Source organism: Scomber scombrus, chromosome 17 (genome assembly GCF_963691925.1).
Source record: "Scomber scombrus chromosome 17, fScoSco1.1, whole genome shotgun sequence".
Taxonomy (NCBI): domain Eukaryota; kingdom Metazoa; phylum Chordata; class Actinopteri; order Scombriformes; family Scombridae; genus Scomber; species Scomber scombrus.
The window spans coordinates 13,511,427-13,537,602 of record NC_084986.1 but is presented as its reverse complement, the minus strand read 5'-3'; the positions used below and the strand labels follow the sequence as shown (position 1 = coordinate 13,537,602).

Below are 26,176 nucleotides of genomic sequence, written 5' to 3'. Positions count from 1 at the left end.
ATGTTCCAATAATACAACTTCATGGACTGATATCATTCATTTATATACCTTATCTCTTCTGCAACATTTCAGTAGAAAATGTTGAAACATTAGAATTATGAAGTTCCAGTCAAAAACCTATAATCCTAAACTTGTGCAAGTTCAAGTTATAACGTCACATTGCTGATTTTGTCAATCTGACTACGTTCTACAGCAAGAAAAAAAAACTATTCAAGTATCATGATTAAAGACTTTACAGCTGATCTCAGTTTACATTATTATTAGTTTCTCATCCATTCTCTCTCACACACACACACACACACACACACACACACACACACACACACACACACACACACACACACACACACACACACACACACACACACACACACACACACACACACACACACACACACACACACACACACACACACAACAAGAGTCACAAGATGGAAAGAGGTGTTCAATGCCTTCCTGTGATATCAAGACAAGCAATTTTGAATCAGGGGTAGAGCAGAACAGCTGTACACAGAACTTAAAGACCACGTGTAATCATGGTCAGAGACAGAGAAACGATCTGTTTCCCAGGGAGTTTGTTGAGGGGAAGGTAGGCTTCTCTCTGAGGATGCTTTAATGGGATCTTTGGAGACGCCATCTTTGGGGAAATGGCTTACGGTGCTCGTCTGTCAGCAGGGGACGCAGGAAGGTGAGAAAGTAAACCTCTGGAAGGGTGTCTATGATGCTGTAAGTCCTTCCTTTGATTCAGTCCGACAGCTCTGCGTTTCTCCACCTCTCTCTGACCGTGTCTCTATTCCTGGCGCTCTGTGTGTGGATCATTTCGTCCTAACGGCATCAGGCGACATCTAAATGTCAAAGGCATAAATTAAACAAAGACGAACATCAGCTTCAGCGCTGAATTGAAGTAGTAACTGAAATCTGTAAAAGCTAAAGCTAGTTAGTCCTCCTTATTACCTTGGGATGATTTGACTACCAACAAATGTTTATGACATTTAAACAATATTGAACGCTGATTAGTATATTAAGTTACTCTGGATAGGACCATCTGCCCTAAGTCATAAATGTAAATTGAGCCAACTGCCTGTTTCAGCAGACAATAAGGTTACAGTGTACTGAGAGGAAAGGAAGGATAGAGAGAAAAACAAGACAGGCAATGTGTGACATCTTAATATAAATGTTATTTCGTCATATGTTTGTGTAGCAGAATCTACACATCAGATTTATTATGTAAGATGATCAAACCAAGAGCTAACCATGTCAATAAAGTGAGGAAAGAACAGGGTGTACAAGACAAAAATAAAAGACAGGGTCAGAAAGAGGGCGCTTGTTGACCTGGTCCCTGCTGGGCTGATATATCCTCTATCCCACTCAGAGGCTTTAGGAGACCATTCTCCCTAAAGGCTACCACAGGAACTCTCTCCTCCTCCTCCTCATCTTCCTCCTGCTGCAGCTGCTGCTCCTCCTCTCCTTCAGGGGGAGACAACCTGGAATCTGAAGGCAGTACAATCACCTCTTCAAACTCTCCGTTCTCCCTGAGAAATGAGGACACAGAGGTTAGGAAGAAAGGGGTGTGGAAAAAAAACTATTTACAATGAACATTAAACGTCAAAATGTAATGTAAAACAATGTAGTGAAGTCACAGAAAGAGCAGCTCAAAACCCCTTTGTTCTGAATTATGTTCCCCTCTTTTTGTATGGAGTAATATATTTGCTGTGTTTCTAGTCTGCAGCTTTACCGCTGGTCAGGATGGCTCAGTGCTGTGGTGCTGGGGTTTGGGTCGCGGTCAGCCTGGGGACTGTTGCCGTTGCTATGGTGTGTCGGTGACGCAGTCACTGCCGATGGACCAGGAGAGGCAGGGCTCACTGATGGTGAGAGAACAAGCGAAACAGCCGACAGAGACAATTTCAACAATTACAGATTATTTCTTTAAAAAGGTAAAACAGCAAGATAACACAAAAGTCATAATTCTTTCATTTAGCAAAAAAAAAGAAAATTATTTAAGCATGCAATTTGAATGCAAGAAAGTTTTAAATTAAGGAATGTGGTGAGTGGAGTTACCTGCATTGTCCCCATTCCTGTTAGGATTCACTTTCTAAAGACAAAACAGAAGAAAAAGAGCATGAGAGATTATACACAGTTAGCCATATATTGTTTTTGTCAGATTTGCGACACATTTCTTCTGATCTTTACCTTCTCTGCTGTGTCTGAACGTCTCGTCCTCTTCATGATCTCCTCCAGACGCTTGTAATTAGGAAAAAAAGAGCTTTTAGATGCACTACAGGTCAGAAATTATTATGAATATTACTTATGTGTGTGAAGATGTGTCACCTTCTTTCTCTCCGAACGTTCAGCCTCCTCCTTCTGGAAGTGTTTCTCTCTCTCCTGCCTCAGTTTCTCTGCCTCCTCTTTCTGTCGAGACTCTTCTTCCTCTTTCTGATACACACAGAATTTTATTTTTAAGATCTCTGAAGACTTCTTGTCTTCTTTCGTAATGTGCGAGTTCACATGTACACTCTATCTGACCTGTTTCTGGAGTCTCTCTGCCTCCTCTCTCTCTTTCTCCTCCTCCGCCTTTCTCTCCTCCTCTTCCTTCCTTTTCTTCTCCTCTGCCTGCCGCTGGGCCTCCTCCTCTCTCTTTGCTCGCTCCTCAGCCTTACGGCGAGCCATCTCCTCTTTGGCTAGTCTGTAGAGATACGCAAACATAGCAGTGAAGACAATGTGGATGCACACCTTCAGTACAATCCAGTATTGCACACTTTCTAGATGACACACATGACACACAGCTCAGCATACCTCGCCTGCTCTTCTTGTTGCTTGCGCTCCTCTTCCTCCCTCTCCCTCTGCTCGCGGGCCAGGCGACGATTCTCAGCCAGGATGCGAGTCGCCTCCTCTGGATCTGTGGTGCCGGCTGAAGACTTGTAGGCTGAAGGACTGCTTACACCTTCTAGACGGTATGAAAATAGTGCTTTATGTGTTTCTGAATGCAACACGGCATTACAGACTACATGATAATGTAGGTGCGAAAGGGGTTAGAGTGTAGTAACTGACCGCTGGCTGCTGCTGGTGTCTCCTCAGTACTGGCCTTGTTCTGGCCAAGCGGCTGAGGTCGAGGCTGCAGAGGACTGAGAACCTGCTCCTCATCCTCCCCTTGTGATCTGGTGGGTGTAGAAGATTGGGAGCTATCAGGTGTAATCCTGACAGGACGAATGTTTCCAGGGTCCTCCGCCCCAGGAGACTTAAGTTGCTTAGGGGTCGGAGGGCGCCCTGTCTTCTGTGGAGGCCTGCATGCGGGGGAAAAGATGCATTAGGCACTTTGAAAATGTTTTCATGCCGCTTGGTTACTTTACACCTCATTGAAAATTGTTTCGGTGAAGAGATTTTAAAAAAGAATGGACATAAAATAACAGCTGTGCTAAAAACCTCACAAAAAAGTTACACTCTTCCTATTTTCAATCATCCATTACATCAATTTGTCACATATCTGCTTAGGTTACTTTTTTTCCCAGCAATCATAGGCATGATTCTCCTACCTGCCAGGAGAGGGCGTAGTTACTTTGCTGATCTTTTTGCCTGAAGAAGAGGCGTGCTTGTTTGGGGGCAAAGTCAGTATGGGAGCCAATGGGAGTGTCAGATTGCTCCATGACTTCCTGACAAAGTTCTTTTGCTGTAGTCCCTATGAGAGGGAAACAAAACAAAAAAATTAAAACAATATTATTCTTGATCAGGGCTCAAGTAAACCAATGCTCTCTTATAGCAGCAGCAAAGAGTTACAGAAATAGTTCTTTACAATAAAATGTAATCCAGTGGTACAAAAGGTGCCCAGATCCAGGTGCCCTACTGACAGCAGCAGATGATCATTAGTAACAGGATTAGACTCAGACAGCCGTCCCCTGGCCCTGCATAACTTCTGGCACTAACCATACCAAGCTGTGACACTAACGTAAAATCTTTTAACAGTTGCCAGAATTTAAAATCAACCAATTAACAAGCTGTGTCATATTTTTGTAGATGAGAGTACACTGTGATGTTCATAGAGGACAACCTGCACATTATAATGGTGTTTTTTACTGGTGTATCACTGCTATTCTGCATTGGACCTGGATTAAGAATGTGTTTTTTCTCCACACAGTATGATAGACATGTGTTTGTGGGTCAGTGTATACAGTGCAAAAGATGCCTTCCTTTTAAGAACTTAATGGCATAAGCTGGGACATACTGTCACAGTAGACAGATGGACAGTAGGTACAGTGATGTGGATGTGTGTGTGTGTGTGTGTGTGTGTGTGTGTGTGTGTGTGTGTGTGTGTGTGTGTGTGTGTGTGTGTGTGTGTGTGTGTGTGTGTGTGTGTGTGTGTGTGTGTGTGTGTGTGTGTGTAAAGAGCAGGGCTAGACAGATACTTTGATAGATTGTTTCTGACTGATCTGGGACATCATCAGCATGAGAAAGATGAGGAAAGAAAGCAAACAAGTAGTCATGAATTATTTCTGCACTTGAGCATAATAAAACACCAAAAAAACCTACATAGCAAATTAGTAATCACGGGCACTATATCTAAAAAATATTATAGAAAATACCCATAGAATCAAGGGAATGATTTAATGTCAGCACTGAGAAAAAGAGGAGGATTGGAGTTTCCGTCATCACATGAACAAATTAGTGTCTTTTTAGTGCACCCAGATTGTGTCACAGCTTATATTTCACAGTGTAATGCAAACCAGTATTAGGAACAAAATTCTCTGTACAGTCAAACACAGCTGTGTGTTGATCGAATGACCTACCGGTTTTGTTCCACTGGTCCTCCTGCGGGCAGCGGTAGAAGAAGAGGAGGTTGTGTCCCTGCTGAGGCTCCTCTCTTGGCTGCGGCAGTGAGGGAGCGGCTGAGCCTGTAGGGCCTTGAATGACATGGAGCCCATGGGGTGGCAGGACACTGAGCGAGGACAAACAAGCATGGCTACGGTGAAGTACGAGGTGGGAGTATGGAGTGTTTTGAGGAACGCATGCATCAGGGGAGTGCGAGGATTTGTGAGACAGCGGTAAGGGTTTGACAAACGAGACAATGGAGCAAAAGATCGGGATGGAGGCGAAGGAATTTGAATGAATTAATGAATAGATGATGTGGGTTTGGGAAGACCAGCATAGGAGGAAAAGGAATTAAAAGAAAAAGTTTGATGGAAACAGAGAAGAAGAGAAAGACAGCATTAGTACTACTGATTAGAAGCCCAAGTGCTAACATAACTGCAGCCATCACTTGGACATTGTACGTCAAAGAATGTCGATCAATGTTAATGCTTTTATTGGAAGGATTTAGTAGTGCTGATTCATCAGGGCAGGGATTAAAAGAAGAGAAAATAGAACAACTTTTTTGGACAAACGATTCCCTGCTGTAAAAAGTCCCAGTGTTGGAAGCATTTCTACTTTGTCAGACTCATTTGTCATCCAGTCAGAATAACCTACTCACTACAGACACATTAGACCTGACACCACGCAGAAGAAGTAAGCATGCAGCTACACACACACACTGTGTTGAATGTATAAAAGTGTGCAGAGTAGAAGAAAGCAAAGAAAAAAGAGAATAAACCAAACTTCCTTTAAGCAAAGGAGATGGACAGAAATACACCAGATTTGCAGGGCAACGACAAGATGTTGTAAAATGTCAGGAAAAGTAGTTATGTTGCACATGTTACAGTTTACGCTTGAACAAGTAGAAGGATAATTTCAACAACTTTTATTATTCATTTAATTTAAAAATGTATTTATTTGGGCTTGATTGGTTTGTTAAGACAACTGCTGTGAGAGAGCATTAGAGCCGTAAAAATGTGGAATATTCAACTATTTTAGTAATCGAATGATCATTTTCAGTAATTTTTTAAAGCAAAAATGTAATAGGTGACTTTATAAAAGGATTTTTTTTTACAATTATCTGATAAACAATTTACTGAGAAAACCATTATTAGTTGCAGCCCTAGTTCTTAACAAAGTATCTTTGAATATTTCAGCACCTAACATCACATCACACACAAACACATACATCATCTAAATCACTGTTGTCGTGGTAACAGTGATTTGCAGACAAGGCAAGGTACCAATAGGGAAATACTTCCTGAATGGCCTACTTAGATATGTGTGAATGTGTGTGTGTGTGTGTGTGAGCTTTGAGTGCCTGATACGGGCTGGTGAGGGAAGTTTCAGACAGTGTAATGCTTTAAGTCTGGCCAAATCTGATTAACATCAGAAACCATTCTGATCAAGAGACCAAAATATAAACAGCGCAGATACTAATAGCACCGTGAGCTGTGATTCACGGCTCTATGTATCTAAATAAACTCTGTTGACTCTAAGAACGAGGGGTTTACCATGTTACCTGTTTGGTCTCCAGAAAGACTCATGGCACTGCGGCTGCGGGCCAGGTAGGAGTGTGTTGGCTGCTGCAGACGGTTCACCACGTTGCTCTCCCATGGCGTCAGAGGAAGGCGGCGCAGGCCTGAACACACACACGTACCATTTGATAACAACTAAAAATAATAACCGCCTGCTGGTTAGCCCAAGAAATCAGTCAAAGCAGATTATAAGCGATGCATAATTACTGTCTCTGTTACCATACCACCCTCGTACTGCACAGTGAGGTAGGCAGGAGATAAAGTTAACTCGTGACCATGCACAAGCTGCTATGTTGCACTAACACCTGCATGCACTGGGCTGGTAATTATGAAAGATTAAACAAATTATAAGCAAACAAACCAAAAGCAAACACAAGAAGGAGAACATTCAAATAAACGGTGCAGAACATTGAAGTAACTATCGTAAAAGCTTATATGTAAGCAAGTCAGAATATTTTGCCATGCAGTTCCTGGTACTTGCCCTGGAATTTTGCCATATTGCACATAGTGCATAGCTTATTAACCAGAGATGGACAATGCAACAATTAATTCATCTTCACGATAACCTGAATTGTCACTTGCTTAAAGACAAAGCACAGTTAATCAGGCATAACATGCAGCATTGCTCGTTCAGATAATGAAGCAGAGGACAAGGTTGCAGGTTTCAGGGTTAGGGGGAAAAGATACACCTGGGCTGGAAACTATACAGAGGAATCTAAATCTCTGACCTACGATACCTATTATTCAAGAGATGCATGGTTTCAGGGTTCATGTTACACTTAACACGCAGTGTCATGATTGCATTTTATGTCTATAATTATGTGCGTCCATGTGTTAAAATGTAAGTGTTGATTTTTGAGCTGGGATAAAAACAGCATACAGTGTTCCCACAAAAACAAAAAGATTATCCTACAGAGGATTAGAGAAAGGGTCACACGCAAGAGGGGGGTAGATCTTGATCCCTCTGATGAAACACACAAAGTGCAAACCTAGTGCATTTTGTTGGATTTGATTATTGTATTGTAAATGCCATTTCACATCACACCATTCTGTATAGTGGGACTTCTAAATCAAAGCTTATTCAGTCTTCTAATTTTTAAACCTACAGTCATACATTTACAGACAGGAAAAAATAATGGAGATGGAGAATAATTGTACAACTACACATATCCATGAAAACAGAGCGTCAATGTTTTATTCATTTCACTGATAATGATGATGGGTAATCACAATTCCTATCATTTTGGAATTCCTCAACAGTTTCCAGCCCGTGATCTTTTTTGCTCTGCCACATAGTATGTAGCATATAATACAAGGCTCCAAACTGCAAAAACCTTCCCAGAAAACACCTGTGTTTTTGTGGTGGGTGGTCTTTCCCAGGTGTAGGCGCGATTTGGACTGAGCTTTGCTAATGACAGGTGAGGAGGCTGTTCTCTTCTGTAAGCCTGTCAGCAACATATGAACATCAAAGAACACATGACTAATTCTTAAAGTTGCACTTTAGAGAAAAAAAAAGAAAAAAAACATCCTTAAAGCTGCCCTGTGGAGTTTTCCTGTAAACAAACATGTTGATGTTCTGTCCTTGAGTTTTAACAAACATGTTGAATGTAATTCATTCCCTGTCAAATGTCTGCGTGACAGATTTTTAAAACATTTAATATCCTGTATTGTTCACGTTCACGTTTACTCGCAGTCTTCTTCTTTGCTGTTTGTGGTGGCAGACTGCTGTCCCTCTTTGTGTATTACTGCCATCAAACATCATGAAGTATAACAGTGTGAAATTTTCAACATGAAAGGGTATCACGTCATCTGCATGCTTGAACACCATATAAGCAGAAACCCACTTGTAAAAACATTGCTCCACAGCGCCATTAGTGGTAATAAACTCCACAGGGCATCTTTTATCTATAGAGCTGTATTTTATACTTGTGTAATCTCACTGAGTAAATAAAAGGACACAGCAATGAAAATTTAAGAAATTAGAAAACCAGCTTAAAACCTACATAATACCAAAGGCAGACCATCACAAGTGAATAACTTTAATGCACAATAATAATGTTTGTGTGTAATGTTCATTTTAATTACCTCGGTCTGGTGAGTGTAGGAGTGTGGCAGAGGAGTAGGAGAGGCGCTTGGTAATGATAGGGTCTGTGTGTTTGGATAAATTCATCGTGGACACTGACCGCCTGTCAGCATCTACAAACAAACAGGCAGCATAATTCAAGAATATTAATGATATATTACTTCATAGAGTTACTTTAAAGACAGAGAAAAAAAGGGAGAAGAAGAAGAAACAACGATAGTTGGAGCCAACATTGTCTCTTTCTTTTTTTGTCTCATTCTATGAGTTTTGGTTAAGTCAGGTTAGAAATGAAAAACTACCAGAATGTTGCTAGAAGGGAAAAATATTAAACAATGAATTAGTGCTAAATGGGTCTTATCATCTACCAATGCTGAAAAAGCTTTAAATGGTCCTGTATCTTCGGATATTAAGTTATAGTCGCAAACTGGATTGCTACATGCAAAAATGTAAAAACAAAAACAAATACTAATCATGCCATTCACATTGGCCTACATTTACACTAATGCCAGTGTGCTAAAATATTTACATTTCTAAAGCCAGTGTTCTAACGCTAGCCCGCTAACTGACAGTGCTATAATATTCACATTGGGAGATCATTCCGTATCTGCGGTAGAGACTGAAAGCACTCTGCATGTGCTCCAGTCCAGCAAGGTCGAGTGGATAGAGGAAAGCCGACTCGACAAAACCTGGACCAGGAGGGGGAAAAGGACAATGGCAGAGAAACAAAGAGCAGAGAGGAGGCAGAGGGAGAGCGAGTTTAAGAGAGAGAGAGAGAGAGAGAGAGAGCGAGAGAGAGAGAAAGTGAGCAAGAGAGAGGTTGAGTTAGAGAAGAAGGGGGAGAGAGAGAGAGGCAGAGCAGGGTGTGAGTCAGCAGTAACAACAGAGGGCAACGGATCTGAATAGTTCAAATATAAGCATGGCAGAACAATACTGACACGCAGAGGCAGGCAGACATATTTACACAAGAGAGACACTCTCACATCAGGGATATCAAAAGTGTTGAGTGACACTGACACAATGTAACAACAGGAAAAGTGGCTAAAACAGTGAAAGTGAGAAAAATGTCCAAACACTTCACATCAGGGCAAAAAAGTGTCTCAACGAACTGTAATGACTGCGGCCAAGCGCTGTGAGTTTGTGGCTTTATTGTTGAGTAATGTATGAAAGTACCGGCTGGTGTGCTGGGAGTGTTTGTGTGCAGTGCCCCGCCCCATGACCAGCGGTTGGGCTTCGGTCTGGTGGCCTGGCTCCTCTCCAAAGTTCGACGAATCACCGCTTCATGACGAACCTTCAGTAACAACACAACAATTACAACATCATCAGCAGCATTAAAAAAACACAACGCCCCAGCATGCAAACACTGCTGCTACACACCAAAATGCTTTTTTACTCTGAATGGACGCTAGCAGTGTGTTACATTAAGTCTAGAGACATGTAGTGTGTTTTGGACATGCCAGATGTAAAGATAAAATAAAACTGTGATTGTGAAACATACTCAAAACCAAAACAAAAGCAAAGCCACTCTGTGAACTGGTCCTATGAGTTTGTAGTACAGAGTAAAGGAAGATATTTTATAGATGGCAGCAATGACAAAACCTGTTGTGGTCCATTGGAAGACGAGTTCCCTAATGTATTTCTAGAACGCATAATAAAAACCTGTCTGGTGGCCCCAACATCACCAAACCTTTGTTGCATGTCTCACTACTCTCTATCTCTCTCTCTTTCTCTTTCTCTCTCTGTCTGTATATCATGTCTGTATCTCTACTGTCAAAACTACATGAAAGCAATATGGCAAAAACTGAAGAGAAAATATCTGTTGGTTCATATTCCAAATTTTATTTACAACTGTTATTTATTTATTTATTTTATAAAGGTTTTTCTTTTTTAGCATTTAGCATTTTCCATGTTATAAGCCTTAGACAGACCACTAGGGAACAGGGGATCCCCGTTTTGAAGATATTTTTAGCGTGTGCCATACTCTGGGAAGATACAGTATACTGTTGTTGCCAAGTCATTATCTATATATAATTATGTGGTGCCTTAGAACTGTGTTTGGGTCTAGGACTCATCCATGTTCATTAAATCAATTAACTAATTAGACTGAAATCCAATTAATTGTAACTTGATTTATTAATTACTGAACAAAGAACTTGCAGATAACCCAACAGCTTCTATAGAAAGTGGGGCTTATAAAGAAAGCCCCACTTGAAAACTTTTTTTTCTTTTCTGTTTCTAAAAGATGTTACAATTTCCAGAAAGAAAAGATTTGTGAGCCTAAATATTGACCAGGAGGAAATGTGTGTATTAAGTATTATATGAATTTATAACTGAGCTTCACCCCCTGAGTTTCAAGTGTTGACTTCAATTACTTTTGGTGGCAGTTTTGAGTACTGTGTGTTTTTGGGCTTTGTTTGCTTGACTGACAGTGGCCTCAGCCTATCAAATTCAGCCACATGCTTTTCTCACCTCAGCTCCAACCAGGCCATTTAGCCTTTGAACAGATTTGGATTGTATAGCCTCAATAACTGCTCAAAGTCATAGCCAAATTAAAGCTGTAAAACATCCCCTCAGAAATCTACAGGTGACATTACAACAGAGACTATGTTTTTCTACAATTTATGGTAAATATGAAGTTGGTGTGTACAAATTGGAAATGTGTGTGCAGATAGGAGTTCATAATGGAGTTCAATTCTCCAGCTGACTAAACATTTTCACGAGAAGACGATGAGAAGTGTGGCTGAAGGCATCCACGCATTTGTCTGAAAATGAAAAAATTCAGAATTCACGTGTGTTATAAGACATGTGTGTTGTAACCTTGTCATCTTCCAGCTTCTGCCGTCGTTTCTCCTCCACAGCAGCCCGTCTCTTGTCCTCCTTCATCCTCTGCTCCTCCAGTCGTCTCTTCCTCTCCTCCTGGAGCTTCTCATAGTGCTGCCTAGCTCGCTCCTCGCGTGCCTGCCACTGGGCCTCCTTAAAAGCTACAGCAAGGTGCGCACACACACACAGTTAATAAGGGCTTGATGTACAGTATGTGCATTAGAGTTTTGCATGTGCTCACATGCTAAAAAAAAAGTGCTAATCATAAGAACAAACACACATGCCACATGGACACACACATGCTTATAACAGCAGTGTGATGGGTCAGCTGTAGATCATGTGACTAGGCTTTAGCTCTCAACACAAAGCAAATCCCTCAGCCCGTCAGCAAGGGCTAGGGGTATGACCACTGTGAATACCAGCACACACTTCAAAAATGAAAAACATACAAATAGTAACAGGCCACTATTTCCAAAAGCCCATATGATGCAGTATGTCACTCACACATTCATCCAAAACCAAATTCAAAACACCAGCCTCCCTAAACCCTGGACCATGGCCTGACCCATTATGTAACATGGGTGCCATGGCAACAGGGGTTCCTGGCTTTTGCCTAGACTTTATGTAACAACCAGAGAAACGGGTAGTTCACCACAGCTACAGGCCAACTGCAGTCATGATATGTTTCAGGAGGGATTAAAAAAGAAAAGAAAGGGAGGGATAAGGCCCCCACAAAGTAACACACACACACACACACACACACACACACAGTTAAAGAATACACACCATTCTGTTTCTCACGCTCCTCACGGCGCTCACGGGCCAACCTCTGTCTCTCATCAATCTTGTTGAAGAGCAATGAGTCTGCAGCACAAGCACAACAGTTAAGTAGCATTAAAAACTCTGTTGGAGACAAATTCTGGGATAATTTATTTCCAAGGAACCAATGTGTATCATCTTCTGATAACTGTTTCAACATGAGATTAATATATCTCTATATTTCAGTGTGTCTTGCCTGTTTTGGTGGCAGCATTGTTACTGGGGCTGTTGCTGGTGGCTGTGGGTGTCGGAGTTGGGGTGGCTGTGGGGGTCAGGGTGGGAGTGTAAGTCTGTCCAGAGCCTGAGGAGCCGGGGCGGGCAGCTGAAGACGCGCCATCCTCCTCCGATTTATACTGGGAGTAAGATGCTAGAAAGGAAGATAAATGAGTGTTAGTGACAAAATACTTCAGACAGGAAGTGAGGTAAAATAGACAGAATAACAAAGGGAGAGAGACAGTGGGAATTTACATTAAAAGATCCATCGTTGACAAAGCTTCAACTTCTAATGCAAAAAAATAAATAAAAATCAGCTAAATGATCCGCAGTTGTAAACGTTTTACAACCAAGTCAAACTCAAAACATGTCATGTTAGTCTTAAATAAATCATAAATCAACTTCCAGACCTGCCTTATTGTCCCACCCTGTACCTACACACCCTCAAAACTATGTAGCTAACCTATCAACACAATGACACAAAGTCAATCAATAATAAAAGAGCCATAGCATGAAAGTCAATGGTGTTCTGTAGTCAAGTATGCAACAACACAATCCAATACTAAAATAAACTATATAGTACTACTTCCAGTTATTTCTTATGCCTAATTTATAATATGAAGATAGTATTCCATTCAATACTATTTAGCACCATGTCTCCAGTACAGAACACTCAGATACATAGCTCATTTGTATAAGTAACTGCTATATAAATATGACAGCAATTGTGTATTATATTTCAGACGTGTGCGTATGCTTGCGTGCATGTGGGATATTTACTGTATGAAATCAAGCAAAAGAAGACAAGTTTAACGAGAAATGTTTGAGAATGAAAAGGATAAAAAGCAGTGACACACCACATGTGAACAAAACTACCCTCATCCTGACAGTGCTGCCTCTGATCTGTTTTTTCAACACGTAAGACTTCTGCAGTTTAGCCTGACAGGAAGCAAAATTGGGTGCTATTTTACGTGTTCAGTGTATTGTCAAATGTCCCCAGTGTGCTGCAGTATTTCCAGCCAGCTCATAGCTAAGCTATTGATTAATGGCACTATCAGGCACAGGGTAACTCAGCACTTTTATGCCAGCCTCCTGGACACAGATACAGAGCTTAACATTGGGCTTTATGAAGACACAGATGAGCCTCCATGTCCTCCATATCTAAAAAATGGCCACATGCACTCAAGCTTTGGGGTGGAAGGCTTGCATGATTAGATGAGGACACCTACGACAAAGTCTCAATCGCACTTCTTTACCAATACTGCAACTCACCTTAGCAGACAAAATGTATTATAGGTGAAGTAGGTGTGGAAAGTAAACAATGTGTGTGAGAGTGTGGTGAAGAGTGAAAGCTAGGCGAGTGTCTAAAGACACCAATCTGTCCCAGAAAGTTGAAGACCAAATTAAATCAGTCCCCCTGACACACTATATCATATGAACTCTACCTGAAATAGCACAATCCACTTCTTACTCTTCATGTCTCTCTCTTGCACTCTTTTCTACATGGTCTCTTTATCTATTCTCCTCAGCGATATGTTAGGTCAGTGGGGTAATTAATGATGCTGGCGGAAGAGTGGAGCAAAGTACAGGTTTCCTATCCACAGCTACGAGTGGACTCTCATCACACTTTATAAGCAAGCTCAAGTGCACTGGGCATTCAAAACTTCTAATGCATCCTTCCATTTTTGTATAATTTAATGCTACCACTCACCTCCGTGGCTGTGTTTTTGTGAGAATGTCTTTGCTCATTAACTACATGGCGGAAAAGTTTTTTGAATTCACTTGACCTTTGCACCCATGCAGCCAATGCTGACATTTGTACACACGGTTTGTGATGTGGCGTGTTGTCTACAATGACGTCAAACTAAAATAGCAATGCTGTCTCCATTCTAACACACTGAGGCGTTTGAATTCCCATAGGAAACGCAGGACAAAGATATGAGGTCATAGCTGCAAAGGTTTTGCATGTCACAATCTATGGGGCATCTATAGAGGTTAATATACAGGCATTAAAAGGTCTCTGCTGTCTCGGGTGTGCTAGCCTTGGAACTGGTTTCATAATGGCTATTGTTAAAACAGGAAAAGTTGGGCTGGGTCATGTTACAATAATGTCTAGTCAATGTATTCCTTCCCCTAAAATCATTTTCCTCACACAAAAGATAAGCTCATTGAGAGAAGAAGATAATGTGCAGCAGCCAAATATTGAACTGGAAATTTGTGAATGGCTTTAGGCTAAGCTCAATAACAATGTAAATGAGATGAGGCCAGGATCTATCTATTGTATTAAAGCACCTTCAACAGGAGGTCATATTGCAAAAAAATTCAACTAAAAAGACATGCACGTACACACACAAAATAAGGAGGTCTTTCTGTTTGTGCAGCTAAACATAGTGAGTGATGTAGTAAACCCTTTAGTCATACTGAGTGGGACTACAAAGTGAGCCCATGGTGACAGGCTAAGGGCAGGAGCACTTTTCTCAATTTGACAGCTTGAACTGGGGCACTTCACTGGAAAGAAATTCTCAGGAAACAAGAAACAAGTCCCTTCCTCACAAAAGTCTGGCACAGAAACAAAAAGACACAGAAGAGAGGGAAACAAATAGGCTGTCAAGCAGAAGAAACAGCTTGCCTCATTCACATAAATGAATGAAAATGAGCAATTACTGACACATAAAATTATTATGCGCAAAACAGCTATTTACATCTAGCATTCATTGAAAATTAGTGATCAATCAATATATATTCAGCCCCACAGGAACTGCATTGTGGCCCATATTCACATTAACATTACATTATATGGGGCGGCTGTGGCTCAGGAGGTAGATTGGCGGTTCGATTCCAGGCTCCTCCAGTCCACATGTCAATGTTACAATCTTAACCCCAAATTGCTCCTGTTGCTGCGCCAACGGTGTGTAAATAAGAATGAATGATTAACTTCCTCCTGATGTGCAGGTTGGCACCCTGCGTGGTAGCCCCTGCCATCAGTGTATGAATGTGTGTGAATGGGTGAATGAGATGTAATGTAAAGAGCTTTGAGTGGTCGTAAAGACTAGAAAGGCGCTATATAAGTACAGTCCATTTACCATTACAATTTTATCTCGGCAACACTAAGCTCACATATAGATATCACATAGATATAATGTATTATAAATGTTGTCATTTGAACATTAGCATCCCCAAATTAAAGTATTTGTACATTCATGGATTTTGTACGGTTCATGGATGTTGAAAGATGCCACATCATATATCCTGACCTCCACCTTGGTTTCACATAGTCAAGGTTACCAGACAGGGTTTACCAAATAAAAAGAACTGGGGTCACTGTGCATATAGAGGAGGTCAGCTGAGGTCAAAGGGCTCCCTGTGGCTCGAGTTGCAGATGACACTGTGTGCAGATCAGGACAGCATAGGGTTTAACATTAGCTAAGATAACAGCATCTTCCAGATGGGATGCATAGATAAAAGAGGTGACTGTGAAAAGTATGATGAATGATTTTAATCTAGACTGACCTAGAAGTTACTGAAACTCTTTTAATGCCCAACCATCTTTGCCATTCCCAAACCCCAAATCCTGCATTTGAAAGTCTCAACATTGTAGTTATGTGGGGATCAGGAACCTTTGGATATGTATGTTCAACGTTCACATCTACACTTTAAATTTTCATGTCAAGCTTCAACTCTGACACTTTCTCTCTCTCCTTTAGGAATACATTTTTCTTTGAATACTGCAGTGTGAGTGGATAGCGTGTCCAACTAAACTTTACAAAGATTTTACACATGGCCTGGTGGTTTGGTGATTGGGGTGCTGAACGTGATACATTACATCCCCAGTTCAAGTCCAGCGAGGCTCCTGTGTTGCATATCATTTGCCATCTCTCTCCCTTCATTTTCTGTCATCCCACTGTCGACTCAATAATGAAGGCAAAAAATGACCCCCCAAAAAAACACAATTGTTCACTGACTCCAATGCATCAACACAATGATGTGGTGGACTTAATTTCTGGTGCAGTTGTTTCCACCCGCTGCACCTCACATTCTCGTCCATCTGTTGCAGATGTCATTAAACAAACAAACCTCAAATGACCTGAGTATTTTTGGCTATGCGCACTAGACAACAGTTTAACAGCCTTAACAACCCAAATAAGTCTTATTTATTGTAGTGTAGCAATTTTTTGCCATACATACAGTGCAGTACTTCATAATTTGTATCTTATTTCTAACAATTATCCACAAAAATGTGAGAAACAACATTATATTAAGAGTCAGATTTGCTGCACACAGGGTACAACAGTATTTAAGTACTGCAAATGTTTCCTTTCTGAGTAAGAAACTAGACATAAGGACTACTCTAAAATCTGCCTAAGTATTAGGACAGTGATGTGTTTTTTGATGTTTTGGCTCCACTCCAGCATACAGGATTTCAAATGAAACAATGGCTGTGTCAACTTTCAGCTCTCAGGTTTGGACGGTGCATAATCATGTTGCATGAAATAAATTTGAATTAAACATAGAATACTGAACTTTAATGTCATATTTATAGTTTCATTTCAAACAAACTTACAGACTACACTATACTTGTGTTCACTCTCCATTCTGCAACCTGTGTCGATATATGAGTGAAATATGCAGAAGTCGCGCTGACAGAACACAAGTATTTACCTGGATTTTGGTTCATGATTCCAGGGGTGTGATCCCAGGATGGGACCTGCTCAACCCCTGGCTAGTGTTCCACTCCAACTAGTCAGATTGGAGGGCCAGAATCAACGTTCCTACTTCCTGAACACATCCTGCATAACGAAAGATAAGCTCAAATCCAAAGTCCATAGTGTGCTGAGGGGATGAAGGAAAAACCAAAAGAACGAAAAACAAGCAACAGAAAAAGAAAGCCTGCAAAATCCAACCAACTGTTCCCAGAGTAATGGGGAAAGCAGGAAGGGAGAGAGAGGTCAGCTTTGGTCGATATCACTGTTGTCGAGAGCCGACAGTGTGTGAGACAGGTTGTGGCGGCTCTCCAACCCCCATCCTTTTGTGTGTGTGTGTGTGTCTGTGTCTGTGTGTATTTGCGTGTAAAAGAGACAGAGAGTGAGACATAGAGAGAGTGTGGCTGTTTAATCTGCCCCTCCCTCCCCAAGTGCTGGTGTGTATAAGTGTGTGTGCGTGCACACTCCCCACCCCCAATCTATCTGCATTCATTGGCAGTCAGATTAAATGGTCAGAGTTAGCGATTAATGCTGTGCTGTCCAGGCCAGTGGGTAGCAAGCAAGCATGCTGTGTGGCTCCTGCCTCCCTGTAGCCTGAGAGGATTAGCCGCTGCTAATGCTAAACTAAACTCTAAGCTCCAGCCGACAGAGCGGTAAGGGGGTAGGGGTGGGAGTCTTCCTTTCCAGCCCCAAGACAGCCATTCAGGCCTGGATAACAGGCACCAGGGGTGGGTGCTACTTGCAGATGATATCTACAAGTAGATATCAAGTACATATCTACATTCCATCACTCATGATTTTTGACAACATTTTGACATGGTGGTCAAGAATAACAAAAAATACATCCAGTTTTGCAGTGTTGAGGTATCATCAGAGTTGATCTACCATGTCGATCAAAACTCCACACAACTGCTGAAAATTAAACCATTATTTTTAGTGGATCACTAATTAAGACTACTCTAAGGCTAAGCTTGGCTAAAGTTAATCTAGAAAACATACTAACAGGACAAACAATAAATAACATCTACCATGCGTTACAGCCATTCTGGTGTACATCTTGGCATGATTGAATCAAGGATAGCATCAAAGCATGATTGTAAATTAAAGATAAAGACAAGTTGAATGATACACACAACTGGGCAGGTGACTGATACCTTGAAATTATGCTTGCTGCCGGACTCACAATCATCTCTTCGTGTCCCCCTTCTCTGTCTATTCTCCTCTATTATTAATGGTTTAAGTGAGCTGCACATGAAGGCTTCCTCCCATGAGGACACTACAAACCTGAATGACAATCATGTCTTACACTAAAAGGAAATGCAATTACTTAGAAGTCAGACCAACCTTGTCTTGTCCTTTTTATATAATATAGCAGATACAGACCTACATCATTTAGTTATATGGAGTCACCTTAGCAAGCTGAGTGTATATGGGTGAAAATTGTAAAAATCTAGTTTTTACATTCTAATATTTTATCAATCTCAACTAGGTCTAAGATCAAAATGTCCTCACTCTGTTATACATGTAAATCATATGAGAATTAAAGAAAGGTGAAACAAGGATGAAGGGATATTAAAACTTATCTAAACACAGCTGACTTAACATTACTGCTATATTACTCTGTTTTTAGGGCAGCAGTATTATGCAGATTCAGAAGGGACCCATAAAAAGCTCAGTTCACTTTTTATATTACATGGCTGACACACATTGAACCAAACTAGGCCCACAACTTTTATATTCACAAGCAATACAACGCTACCCATTAAACATTGCCCAAACATACTTTTCTACTTCTCGTGGTTCCCTACCAAGACTTAAGAATCTAATCTGAAATCAGACAGGAACAGGTTACTTAACCAACTTTCATCTACACTAAAAGAAAACGTATGGAATGAATGAACACAGCCACTGAATACAATGAATGAACATAAATAAACACCAAAGTCAATATGATAAGAGAAGAGCAGTTCAACGTGAAAGTTAATCATTTGTTGCATGTTTATACCTGCTGTCACTGCAACACATGGTTTCCTGTTGACTGACTGCTCTGCTTATTGATGCATTACAACCACATACACGTGTGAAGTGGACTGCACCTTCACTCTCATCTGTTGCCCTTGTGTTGTTGACCTGATCTTGCCTCGTCAGCTGGTTTCTGTGCACGTACACACAAACTGTGCCTTTCTCATCAGACCTGTCAGCCACCTGTCTCTGGCTGGCTCAGCTTGATGGGACTTTTCATCATCGAGAGCAAGAGTACACACATACTGTACGAAAAAACTAGTAAACTATAAAAATATATACAAAAGCGCAAGCACATCATGAGAGCACAACAGTCTCTACTAGACCTCACTAACCGAGCAGAGCAATTGAACAAAAAACACTTCTTCACTATCACATTTCCAGCCACTTTCATCATTTGTACCATTATGCTAACAAATACACACATGTTTGTCTACTATTGCGACTCACTACTCATCTCTCTGCCCCAGATGTTAATGCCCTCACTCACTCTATTTCCGTTCCTGTCTCTTTCTCTCTCTCTCTCTCTCTCTCTCTCTCTCTCACACACACACACACACACACACAATATACTCAGTAGCTTAAATGTGGCTAAACAGTACCAGAGCATGCAAATTCATCATGCCATCCACCACACACTTTACATTCCTCAAATTGTTCCTCTATCCTTTCTCTCCATACCTCTTTTCTTCCTTCTGCAAGCATTTCTCCGTCTCTGTCCCTCCTCTTCCTCAGTGATGGTGAAGAGTGCGGGGATGGCTGAACGGTTGCCTCCCTTCCTCTGTCTCCTTTTGCCCCGCAAGCACTCTTCCCCACCTCCTCCTTGTCCTCGTCCCTTACTGTCTGGCATCGCCTGCCCTGTTGCTAACCCTCGAGCCTACGGCTAACTAACCCAACCCCTGCCCATCCCACCCTGTAGTGGTGGGTGGGTGGGTGGGAGGGGGGTAGGTCAGTGGCAGATGCCAGAGGATGGTTGGACAGGGTCAACCCTGAAAGCTTCCTTCTCAGTGAAGACGTAGATAGCTGATGGCTAATGCTAACAGCAATTTCTTCTGGCTGCACATTGCTGCTCTGTGTGTGAGACAGCAGAAAGAAGAGAGAGAAAGAGAGGGGGAGGATGGGGCAAAAAGAGCAGGAGAGACACAGGAAATCAGTTGTGGTAGATGACAGAAAAGGACAAAGATGAGTAAACAGGTAGAGAAGATGAGTTAAGAGTAGAGAGATGGTGAGGGAGTGTTTGAAGAGAGACAAACAGAGCTGCTCACTGTGCTATGTCCACACTGGCTGCTATGGCAGTGCCAGGCAAAGAGTGAGAAAGAGTGAGATAGTCTTGCTGAGGATGAGCTCTTGTAGTCTGGCTTAGAAAAGAAGACTTAATCCACAAGACTGGCTTGGTTGAAAGCTAGATGGATTGCACATCTCTTGACTCCCTCACTCCGGAGATGCTGCAGTTGCAGTTACTGTTACTGCAGCCCCCCTTCCCCTTCCCTGACTACCCTTGCCAGGTTTATCCTGTGCAGTAAATGCAAACGTGTCAGAAGAATCGCATCACACAGGCACTAACTGCACAGTACACACACTTAGGTCCTTAAATAGAAGGGTGCGAGAGGCCAGCTGGGTTGTTAAAATATTCAGTACGAATCCAGCGGTGGAAGGTGAGCCGGTACCAGTAAAGAGTTTCCCTGACAACAGCAACACATGGACCAATGACGCAGAAATGTGGAGAGCAGGTGACACGCACACTTTAATGTAATGCACACAGCTTGGCATGCACACCTATGAACCATAGACTGTATATAAAGATGGACGACATGACAGCTCCACAAAAGTGAAGCCAAAATATCTCGGTCACCCCCTGGTGGTTGGTTGCAGTATAGATCATAAGTCCCGCCCACTCCATGTTAGCGGATGGGACATGAGCCAAATTTAAGTCAAATACTTTTTTTCCCCCAAAGATGGGTTCTGTCATTTTAGGTCATTATTATCATCATACTGATGTATGTTGAAGTGCTCATTTTTCTGATCAGCTTGTTTTTGATGAGATATTTAATGATATAAAAAGGGGACGTGACATTATACTTGACAGTTGTGATTGACGCCTGCCCTCAAACCTCTGTTAGACGTGACAGACCGAGACAGAGTGACCGCAGCAGTTTCTGAAGGAAGACGCTAATATAGGTTTTGATTTGTGATTCAATACCAGCAGTAACTGATGGGTTTTAGCTGGTTTTCTTCTCCATCCCAGATTCGCTCGGCTCTTGGCAACAGAATAGCTGTCAGTCAAGTTAAGGGGCCATCAAGGTCCTCCACTGCACAGACTCTGGTTGCAAATGTTGTCACACAAACAAGATGGAAGCAGTATTTTGGCTTCACTTTTGCATCTCGGTAGGAAGTGGAGACATTTTTCCACAGTCTACACATATATACAGTCTACACACCAAACAAACAATGCAGTAATAAAGCGGCCACTTTGGGAGGGGTCAGTTCATACAGCATATGGTATATGGCCCTGCCCAATTTTCCATCAAAAAGACCTCAGCTGTCGGACATAACATGGCTGTACAGTAGATCTGAAAATATTTTCATTCATGTCTGGCTGGCTCTTTACAGGAAGAGTAGCAAAGTCAACATTTATATGGGAGCAATAAGTTTTACTGCAGTAACTGAAAAATTAATGCGGAATAGTGAGAGGATATGCAGGTGTCATTGAAGTTGGGAAGAAAAAAAGGGGCAACAAAGTAATTATGTTTATTGGAGGCTTGTCCAATTACAGTGCAAACAGTAGTCCAACAAACCATTCATCGTGGCATGTCCTTGCACAAACTTATCTCACAACAACCAAAGCAAATACAAGGAGATTAAACAACCAGCATGACAGCTGTTAATGCCACCAAGACACGGTGAGGCGACAATCATTAAAGACACAACCACTGACCGGCCTCTCGGCTCAAACACACTTGACCTTACATTTCAACTTCTGCAAAGCAAACAGCGTAATATGAAGTATTACAGTACAGAGTTTAATATGAACATCCAATTCACAATATTTTAAACTATATATTATGTAAAGGAATTCAGAAGACTTGCCGACTCATCTCATTAGGGAGCACATGCAGCACAAACAGACATATTCATGAAAGAGCAATCTGATCTTTGTCCCTGCAGGATAGAGTAAGGCTGTAATCCTACACTCAGACTTTAACCGGATAGGCCAGGCTACACACCCTTCTCACACCTGTTGAATGTGTGCATGAGAGGGACAAAGACTCAGAAACAGGTGAAATACTGTGACCAATACAAATGAATTCAGCAAAAAAAGTATTAAGCATAATCCTAAAGATGCCCTCCCTTGTGTTTTAAGATAAATATGCTGCTTTGAATAAATTACAGAGTTAGAAATTATTATAATCACATTTACTCCTTCTCACTCATTACAAAAATCCCAGATCAAATATATTTAATTTCCAAAAATTTAACTGCTGAGCTGGACACAATATGTTCCCTTCTTCACTGTGAAGTTAGTTCTCTGTGAATGCGCACTGGAGGCTTCAACTTGCCACATGATACTTGTGTAAATTGCATACTGGACCGTGATTGGCTCCAAAGTAAGTGTGATGTCACAAATAATGCTGGCAGGTTCACGCCCCGCACTCAGATTTAAGACGAGCACAGAGAAACTTTCCCCCTTCAGCAGATTAATGTGAAAACCGCTTAGCTGTAGGCCAAATATATTAGCTGGACAATACAAAATAAGTGAGTAAAAGGTGTATATCATGCCAAGAAACACCAACTACTAATGAAACAGGAAAGAAGAGATGAAAACCTGGGGCAAACACATTCACACCTTTTGACGTGAACAAGCCCTGAGGTGTCTGGCAGTAACAACCGGTTACAACTGTATGTGTCAGCTGATAAAGAAAGAGATATTAAAACTGGTTTTGCCTATGAGTCAGAAATGACAGGTGGGAAAGTACTTTTGTGCAGGCATTTTGTGGGACACCAATTGGACTTCAAATAGCAGTAGATTTTGGAAAACATCTGATAATCCCGTAGGACACAGAGTACAGACTCACTGCTGGGGTCAGAGCATGGGCATTCATGGGGAAAACTGAACGAGGATGAAAGTGGTGAGGACAGAAAGAAAACTGACTGGGTGACAAAGTTTACATGGTATTGGTTGTAGAACAAGCTATGTAATAAACATGAAGAAAGAGGGACATGATAAACTCAGGGAACACAGGTGTAAATAACAAAATTAATGATGGTCGATTTTTAGACATGTGCTTAAGTTTGAGGGTTCTGGTGTTGTGCATGCTGGCTCACTGTCACACTGTCATGGCTTACTGGGTCACTCGAATAAAACAAAGCCATTATTAATGTTATTAGCAACACCCATGCTTTTCTTACTTTAACTATCCAACATGACTGTATTATAAAATGTTATTTTCTGGGACTGGAGATCATGTGTGAATTCCTGCGAATTCATGTGTGAATCACATTCTGTGTGTTAGAAATGGCTCATCTCACTTTATGAATTAGGGGCCTGTCAAAAAAAACCTCAGTGACACAGATACATATTCTGAACATACATGCTTACCTTGCACGTCAATCTTTAAACTAGCGTGTCTTTGCACATTTCAACCCTGAAGCAAATCTATCTGGATTTGCCTAGCCAAACACGCCAAACTACAGCACATTTACAACCAGCACATTTCCAAGAGAAAACACGTGAGCTAGATGCTAACGGCTGCAACTGTTCACCATGTTAGATTTTAAAGCTTAATTCATGAAACCTTTGACTATTAAATGTCACTATTTGCCACCACCAATCATTGCCATTTGAAACTGATATATATCCAAAAGTTACACTTGAACAAAATAGATGAACAGTCAGTAGTTTATAGCAGTAATCTGTAAATGTCTGTATGTTCAAACCACAGCAAAAATGACTCTAGTTTGGGTTTTGGAATCATCCAGCAGAGGACACCCGAAAAACCTGAGAAACATTTTTACTGTTTTACTTACTCCACAATTCAGATGTATTTAATGTACTTTTTTATGGTAAGGTAAGTAACTCAATGCTGAATAGGCCTTTTTCACAGGAGATATTTTGACTTGTCATAGCAGGACCTTATCATAAGTGATTAATGATGACTGAGCTCCATTTAAGTGTCCAAAGTTAATGTTATTAATTGCCCCTGTGCTTTTCCTGCTTTGACATGACAAAATGTTTGCTGTGAAAAAATTATTTTAATAAAAAGTAAAAGCGCTGTTGGAATGTTGTGACTGCATCCCAATCACATATTTCACAGCAGGTATTTTACGTGAAAAAGAGGAATTGGCATACCAATTATATTGGTTTTCCTCGATTTTGGTGGTAAGTGGTCATTGCTTCAATGCTTGGGTTATTGCAAATTATTAGACAACAGATCCCATACACCCAGACACATATTATTTTTTATCATTATAAAGCAATTGACAGTGTAATGATTAGAAATGTATATTGTACTTCACAGGTCAATCAAAGTTCGGTGCTATGTAGCTAAACAAGGTATTGTGTGTTGGTAAGTAGTCATTTTAAGTCCCAACTAGCTGTTTGTTCTACAACATGTCAGAACATAGTCACAAGTGCCTATCACTGTTTCCCAAAGCCCAAGCTGATGTCCTCAAATGTCTTTTTTTGTCCTCAGCAACAGTCCACAACCCAAAAATAGTCAGCTGACTATCATCAAATGCAAAGGAAACAAGAAGATATTCACATTTGAAAAATTGCAATTTGAACATTTTTACTTGAAAAATTATTCCAAACAATTTATTTATTTTCAAAATGGTTGGCAGTTAACTTAATAGTTGACGACTAATCGAATTAACAACTAATCGTTGCAGCTCGAATTAGCTATAATTTTGTAATTGACATTAAGAGCTATAAATCAGGGCTGAGCGATATGGGCACAATCAAATATCACAATATGTTTGACCAAATACCTAAATATCAATATTTTGACAATATATCATGTAAAAAATATTTACATGATTCTGATTTTTAACAGGCTAAATAATTATCAGCAATGTGGATCCAGTGAGTAAGTGGGTAAAGGTAAATAGTAGAACAGTCTGGTAAGTTCAGAATTAGTTACATCGGTTTCCTGTAATGCAGTAATTAAAACCAGGAAAAAACAGCAATTAGCCTATGCCATATCACGATATAACCATATCAAATATCTAAGAAGAAATCTAGACTCATATCACAATTTTGATACAATATTGATAGGCTATATTGCCCAATCCAACTATAAATTAACAGTTTATGTAACAGGTGTGCAGTTATCTGGAAAAAACAATTTGGGATATTACCCAGACAAAATGAAGTGTGAACTGTGGGGGGAATTGTTAAAAGTCAAAGAGTGAAGTTGTAGTCTAAAGACTCATTATAAGGCTCGCTGTCCATTTCCAGTAGGCTAATTCACCTGTCGCGTCAAACTGAAGCAACAGGTGTCTGCCACGGTAAAGTGAGCTGAAACTGTCTATCACCTGCGGCAATAAAGGTTAAAACTGAAAAATATTCGAGTAGCTTAAATAAAAAGTCGTGTTTAGTTGAATATATACGCAAAGCAACCGGTTGGGTGAGTTAATCCTACTCCCGTGACCCGGCGGCTCGGACTACTTGAGTCTCTCTTTAATTCAGCGTCACCGTTCAAACACCGTTCAAATAAACTGGAGTCCCTCCGCCAGCTGGCACCTCACGATTTAGTTAAACAGTTAGTCTACTTCAAAAGAAAAAGAAAAGTTTGCCAAAGTTAAGTTTTCCTATCCGCAAGAACTCACCTTGGGACTCGGGAGGAGATGCGTCGCTGCCATCCTGGTCCGCCATTTCTCCTGACGTCAGCTGAGAGGGATCAGCGGCAGGCAACCGGAGAGACCTGCTGGAAAGATCCCGAGACGTACCGGGCACCCTCCTACGGACAGGTGGGGGACGACACAAGCAAACATCAATTCAGCTGCGTAATTGAGCTGATAATGTGCCATAATACTAATTAGGTTATTCTAGAGGCAGAATATACCTGCCTGCCACACACTTGTCTAGGAGCAAAAAAAATTAAATTTAAAAACAACTAAAGTTTCTCAAAGTGCTGTACAGACCCTAA

At 41.1% G+C, this 26,176-nt stretch overlaps 1 protein-coding gene across 4 annotated transcripts; it reads right to left on the bottom strand.

Annotated features, from left to right (window-relative positions):
* Window positions 1–45: 45 nt before the first annotated feature.
* On the bottom strand, window positions 46–25,973 carry map7b (microtubule-associated protein 7b). Of its 4 annotated transcripts, none has more exons than XM_062437537.1 (19): window positions 25,857–25,973; window positions 12,293–12,463; window positions 12,064–12,141; window positions 11,275–11,438; window positions 9,631–9,748; window positions 8,463–8,573; window positions 7,727–7,822; window positions 6,362–6,481; window positions 4,779–4,927; window positions 3,531–3,673; window positions 3,049–3,281; window positions 2,794–2,944; window positions 2,524–2,683; window positions 2,329–2,433; window positions 2,191–2,241; window positions 2,059–2,092; window positions 1,736–1,862; window positions 1,333–1,532; window positions 46–845 (listed from the first exon to the last, which is right to left on the bottom strand). In XM_062437537.1, the coding sequence occupies exons 1-19, from the start codon at window positions 25,900–25,902 to the stop codon at window positions 835–837; spliced, it is 2,268 nt and encodes a 755-aa protein (XP_062293521.1). In that variant the 5' UTR covers window positions 25,903–25,973; the 3' UTR covers window positions 46–834. The 4 variants fall into 4 exon arrangements, with proteins under 4 accessions (XP_062293521.1, XP_062293523.1, XP_062293524.1 ...); XM_062437539.1 differs by having other exon boundaries at window positions 2,794–2,941; XM_062437540.1 differs by lacking the exon at window positions 25,857–25,973 and adding an exon at window positions 16,969–17,162.
* Between the last annotated feature and the right edge of the window lie 203 nt (window positions 25,974–26,176).